Genomic DNA, 6,824 nt, shown 5'->3' with positions numbered 1-6,824 from the left:
GGAAATGACCACCTCTGTTGCAAATTAACATAACTCAAATCCAATTTTGTCACTGATGACATAATGACATTTATTGACTGCTATTTGTCAATATCAGCCATATTTTCATTATTTCCCATTAGTTTTTGATGATAAATGAACACTGAAGAGAAAAGGGACACCATAACACGGACTGGCTGCTCGACGTGGACTCGATGAGACTCTCAGAAGGACGAGTACATCCCCAGCCTCCGGGCAGCCTCAGAGATCCTTGGGGTCTTCCTATTGGGAAACGGGTGGTGGACCTCGGCAGAGGACCCCACCCCTCCTACACTAAACTGCCTGGCAAACCTGAGGGCTGGGGCCGAAAACTTCCTGGAGCCCCTCCAAGCGGACGAGGTGCTGCCAGTCTGTGGGACGACGTTACCGGTTGTTCTATCAGCAGACTGGTGCTCCTTCAAGTCCTCATGCAGGCTGGTGATGGAGCTGCTCGGGGAGTAGCTGATGGAGGCGACGGGGGTGGAGCTTTCATCAGAGCCGGTGGCTGAAAACTCCCGAGGATCACTGAAGGAGCCAGCAGAACTCTCCTCTTTGGATCCATCTCTGGAATGTTGCTCTGCAGCGTCGAGTGAACCAGAGACATGAAGTTGGACAGGATCCATATTCTCTGTGTCTACTCTTGACGTGTCAGAGGGAACTTCTTCTTTGGTGCTGCAGATGGAGCTACAGGGAGAATCAGATGTCAAGTCCACAAAGAGTTTTCTGCTGACAGACTCACAGGAAGACGATGAATGTCTGTGAAACAAAGACAACATGGAGGAAACTGTCAGTCAAGATATCTTCTGTCTTATTTCTTCTTTTCAGCTGTGGGTTAAATGTAAACTTCATAGATCCATGAGACACATGGAGCATACATTAATTAACCTTACCCGGACCTCCTGAGACCCCAGCTTTTGTTTGGTATGCATTTTAATTTCTCCTTGCTATTTAAGATTAGGAGGACCTGAATAGTACATAAAAACTAAACATCTTCTTTGGAACAGTAAGTAGTTTTGTAAAAAAAAAAAAAAAAAAAAGATGTATAATGCTAGCGATTAGCTAACGTTAGGTATGAAGTATTACATAGAAAGAGAGGCAGTTAAGGTTAGGATAAGGGTAATGGCAGGCTACAGCTCGTTACTTATACTAATGCTAAGTTAGCTATTAGCTAATGTTGGCTATGAAGTATTACGTTAAAGGAGAGGTGGTTAAGGTTAGGGTAAGAATTATGTAAATTATGTTGATGGTAAGTTTGCTCTTAGCTGACATTACATCTTGTTACTTATGCAGTGAGTCACGTCTTCATGTATTATGAATTATAAAGTGGATTTTTGCTACATTTAGCCTCATATTTATTCACTACATTGTAGCACTGAAGCAGGGTTCAGATAACTGTCGTGTTGGTGGGTTTGTCTTGTTCTAGTGGTGTGCATGGTTTGTAGGGATGTGTCGTGTATGCTACAAACAAAATTGTGTCTGCAGCTATGTCTCGACTGACTGGGAGGAACTGTTGGTGTTTGTTGTTTCCGGGGAAGAAGCTATGAGCTGCTGTGCGGTGACACGGAGACAGCAGTGCCGGTGGAGGCCCAGGTGGACGTGCCAGGGGTCGCAGGTTGTAGGGTCAGGGTTAAAGGTTACAGCTGGCGGTGGCGAGCTGCTGTTTGGTTCCCACGGTGACGTCAAACCTTGAGGGACAGGGATGATGCTGACAGCCTCGGACAGTTCTTCCGATACTGAGAGGGAGAATTTCATAAAATATGATCACGTTTAAAGACAGAGAGAGAGATTAAACTTAGGGAATGCCATTTAAGTTAATGTTACATAAATAAGAATGTCTGTGAAATAGATAAATATCTCTCTAAAATAAATATGTCAATAAAAATAAAAAAGTCTACTAAATAAATAATGACATCTTTGAAAAAATAAATATGTCTGTGAAATAAATAAATAATAAATAAAGAGGTTTATGAAAAAAATATATGTCTATTAAATCCATAAATGTGGTCAATGAAATTAAGACGTTTAAGATGCTCATGAAATAAATAAATGACAAACGGTGTATGAAATGAATAATTATTATTAAAATAAATTTGTCTGTGAAATAAATCATTGAGGTCTACTAAGTGAATAACTATGTCTGTAAAATAAATTTGTCTACTAAATAAATAAAGACATCTATGAAAAAACCAACAATTATTAAATAAAAAATGTATTACATAAATAAATATGTTTATGAAATAAAGATAAACACAAAATAAATAAATGCAATATATGAAATAATGTCTATGCCTCTATCAAAATGCAAATGTCTATGAAAATAATAAATATAATAATGAAATAATAAATAATAAATAAAATTCTCTCCATTAAACTAAACTTTTTCACCACAAATTCGCACATTTTCTTCTACTCTCTAAAACTTTATTTTCCCAGCACGATGCATGAGTCACGTGTCTCTGCAGGTAAACAAACACAAGCTTCCGCTAACCTGTCCTAAACAGGAGCACCTGAGTGTGTCTCTTTTGTGTCTCTCTGGTGCACCTGTACTGTTCTCTGAGCAGAGAGATGTCCATGCTCCTTCTGCTGTCCTCCTCTTCCTCCTCTTGCTGCAGTCTCATGAGCCGCTCCTTCTTCCTGACACCTGCAGGAGACACGTGCACACAATGACCTTTGACCTGCACACACCTGCACGCCCACAGCTCCATGACAACACCAGGGACCAACAAGTAAACACATGACTTTGTTTTATCTGCTGTGAGTTTGATTTATACAACTTTAAATAATTATACATCAAGAAAAAAACATGATATAAAATTTATTACATTTTAGATTTTTATTGAATTTTTATTATTATACTTTTTGACTTGTTTTTGTAAAACATTTAGACATTTCTGTTTTTGGTTAGTAAATGCCATCAAATGGTTCCTTGTTTTGTATTTTATGATAATTATTTTCTATAAAACAAAATGAATTAAAAATGTTAAAAATAATAACTAGTTGAAGTTATATATTATTAAATAATATATTTGATAATAAGATGCTGCAGCTGCAGTATTATGAAGTGTTAAAGAGAGCTATTAATAAGAGATATTAACAATTAATGTTATAAATAATATGAAAAAAACAAATGTGCACAATGCCAGAAATGCACAGCGTTGAGTGTCATGTTTGTTGCTATCACTGCACTGTGTGTATTCAGTATGAGGGCTACAGCATTATACTGGTTTCAAGGTAAACCATGATATGAAAACTGATGGTTATCATTGTTATGTCAAAAGGGAGACTTTTTGCACATACTTCCATAAAAAATGTTTTCAAGTTTCAGTTATAGAAATGAAACATTTGTTCAACCAAAAACAACCTTTCTGTTTTAGGGTCATTCTGACTGATAATAATAAAAATTCCAATCTGTGATGTCGTGATATTGTGATAGTTATCATACTGTGCCCATATTTTTTTCATATCATAATCTCATACCATAACATTACGTCCTAACTTTAGTCTTTGTTCTCATTGGTTTTATTTTATTCTATTTCATATTCAATATCTTTATATTTTGTCTATTTAGTTATTGCACATAATCAGGGGTGGGTTGTAACCTGTTACAAGCAACACACATACATTTTTTTTTTTTTTTCCTGAGGAATGAGTACTTTTCATGTTTCTTTTTTAAACTATGCTACTGCTCTCTACTCAAATATATTTTTGAAACAGTAATCCCCTTGATCATCACTACTACATTACAAGTCTACTCCAACAGCAGGGATTGAGTGTAGAGCATGCAAGGAGCACCTCTGCTACAGATGACAGAGCTATTCACACATAAAGTGTAATTGAAGGTGTTTTCTTAAGCGAGTGAAGAAAAACACCCTCCTGACGTTATGAAAATGAAAGTGGCTGCAGACACACACACACACACACACACACACACACAGAGCCACCGACAGCTGCAGCTAAAGGTGAATTCACCCACGAATGTGTCTCAAATCGCATACTTCCGTTAGTACACTTCAGTGTAGTACACTATCTGCAGTGGCACTAAATTCAGTAAGGTAGTGTTGTCTCAAATCATGCACGCTGTTTTGCACTTACCTAAAGTGACGACAGCTTCTTCTTTTTTTTAACCGCCTCTTCTTCCTTATCATCTTCTTTTTAAACAGCAAATTGCAAACGGACGATGCAGCATTATCGCCAACATTTGACTGCTATCTCTGCCCACACATAAACCAAACTGATGCCACATTGCTGCAGTAGCTAGGAGCAAGTTAGCTAGCTAGTACTTGCATTATTGTTGACAGTACTGAATCATTACAGACCCAACAAACATGACTGACTGCTTCTATTCAACAACAGTAGCCTACTGGTACCCAGTGCAAAAAACATGTATAACTAACAGGCTCCTTGTTGTCCCCAGCCACCATGTCAAGATTTTCTGCTTTGTCACAAAGATGGCGATCGTTGAGGGTGAGAAGTGTCTATTTTGACTGCACCAGTAGTACACTGCATTTTCCTGTACTATGCAGCGTGAATGCACTCAGCGCACTTGTGCACTCAAAATATTAAGTGGTTAGAACAGAAGTATGTGATTTGAGACACACTGCAAGTCACAAAGGTAAGGTTGGTAAGTATAATAACATTAACTTATCTTGTAGCTAGTGGTCTGTTGGCCTTTGTATTCATTCATCATCATCAAAAGGGGTTAGGGTTATTTTTGTATTATTTTTTCAGTATTTTGCACAGGCCTGGCTACTCTAAAAACAACTTTTGAAGAATTTATTTTACATTTGCTTGAGTAGGTTTCTCAAATGATAATTTTCATTCAACTGTTACTTGAGTCATTTTAGGAGAGTAATTATACTTTTACTTGAGTGTAGAGTTTTTAGTACTCTGCTCCAAAATACTACTTTAAAAGCCCTGCATTTAAAATGTATTCTACGAGGTAAAATATGTAGTAAAATATACACAAAGTTTGATTTATCACTGGATGAATTTGTTTTATTTCTAATGATCACAACTGATTTGACAATCTGTGGAATGATTTCAATCTGTGAGATTTTACCCGGGACTGAAAGAATGAAGTTAAATATTTGACACATTTAGAAACTTTTACTGCAGTTTTGTTTTTGTTTTTTTAATCATAAAGGAACAGTAATAATAAAACAGAGCTGCCAACATGTTGTTTTCTAACAATCATGTTACAGTCATGTTAATGGAACACTATCCCTGCTAAGGTACATCATGACTGAGTCCCACAGAAGGTGTGTGTGATGTGTGTGTTATTTTACCGTCCAGCAGCTCTCCGCTGGGACTCACACAGCAGCAGCAGGAGCAGGACATCCTGTTGGCCTCAGCAGAAAAACACCTGCTGCAGATGTTTTATTGTTTGATGTTTTATTCCCCCGTCAGTGGAGCCAGCATGCACCTCCTGCAGCATGGGGACTTATGGTACGTATAAAACCCCTTCAGGAAGCTCAGACAATCCAAACCTGCTCCTTAAATCCATCAAATCCAGGTCCAGATTTTGTGAAAACTGCAAAATAAAAAACGTTAAATAATGAGTGTTGAGCAGTGGAAGGAGGAATGATGTCTGTGCTGTGTTACCTGGTGAGGCAGGAAGCTGGACTGATGTAAGCACACATACACACATTTTATGCTCTGACTTTGATTCATGTGTAAACAGTGAAGGACAAAGTGTTGACCTTTCTGTTCACACAATTACATGAGCGTGTTTGACATGAGTGAAGAACAAACGCTGTGTTCATTACTATTCAGAGTGAAGTGATGTTAAACAGGATTATGTAACAGTGAGAGAGCAGATTCGAGGCAGCAGTTTGTTTAATATCACTGACTGTTTGAGCTGTGTTGAAGGAAACTAACTACCAGCCCACAGTTACCCTGCTGAAATGTTGTTGTCACTTAGTGGTGGACTCAGCCTGTGTGATTAATAGAGACCAGCGGTGCGTAGAAAGTTTAGTCGTATGTAGCACAGCCTCTATAGCACTGCATCAGGTTTTCTCCACTGAAAGTTTGCCCTAATGTCTGAATGTCGAGTGAATGGTGACCTGTTGATCTTGCTGTTACCTGTCAACCATGGACATGGTTTATCGCTTACCTTACCTAAAGGGCAAATCATAATTTATTTACATGATCTCCAACTTACATTTAAATTTTAAAAAAATCAGGTCCTTTAAGGCAGTTGTGGTTTCCAAAAATATATGCATGAGCATGTGAGAGTCTGAAATAAAGATTTCTGAAACATTTCATGCTTTGTGCAAAGGGTGAGACCACCCCTAAATTGAATCCCAGCACCCCTAAAATTTGAGAGATTTTTAAAAAAATTTTTTTTACTGTATGTCCTTTTTTAACAAGCTAGAAAAGTGTCAAAACCATAGAGTACTTGGTTGAAACACCCCCCTGGCTTAAACCAGGATATGTGACACATTTCTTAACTTCTACCACTCAATACCAACATATTATTATCATTACCAGTCCTCATTTTTGCTGCATTTAATCGTAGGTCACTGTTTATGTTGTTAGGTAGCTACTGATACTGGTGCTACTGACTAGCTAACTGACTGGATGCCCATTACATTATAACTCCTATTGTGTGTGTATGTGTGTGTGTGTGCATACATTGTACCATAGGTAGGGTTGCCTCTCTTTTATTATTTTATTATTATTATTTTGTAGATTTCAAGCACTTTTCTTTTTTTGAAGTGTATTTTTATTTATGTATTTTTATTATATAATACAGACAAGAAGGAAAAAGGCAGAGACAAACATTGAAAAAGTCAATTACTGTTAAT

General features: G+C 37.5%; 1 protein-coding gene across 1 annotated transcript; it reads right to left on the bottom strand.

Moving 5' to 3' along the window:
- Positions 1–203: 203 nt before the first annotated feature.
- Positions 204–5,411, bottom strand: LOC126398135 (uncharacterized). The gene is made up of 4 exons (XM_050057358.1): positions 5,304–5,411; positions 2,507–2,659; positions 1,517–1,751; positions 204–774 (listed from the first exon to the last, which is right to left on the bottom strand). The coding sequence occupies exons 1-4, from the start codon at positions 5,353–5,355 to the stop codon at positions 204–206; spliced, it is 1,011 nt and encodes a 336-aa protein (XP_049913315.1). The 5' UTR covers positions 5,356–5,411.
- Positions 5,412–6,824: the final 1,413 nt, after the last annotated feature.

Source organism: Epinephelus moara, chromosome 11 (genome assembly GCF_006386435.1).
Source record: "Epinephelus moara isolate mb chromosome 11, YSFRI_EMoa_1.0, whole genome shotgun sequence".
NCBI classification, from domain to species: Eukaryota; Metazoa; Chordata; class Actinopteri; order Perciformes; family Serranidae; genus Epinephelus; species Epinephelus moara.
This window is presented reverse-complemented; position numbering and strand designations above follow the sequence as displayed.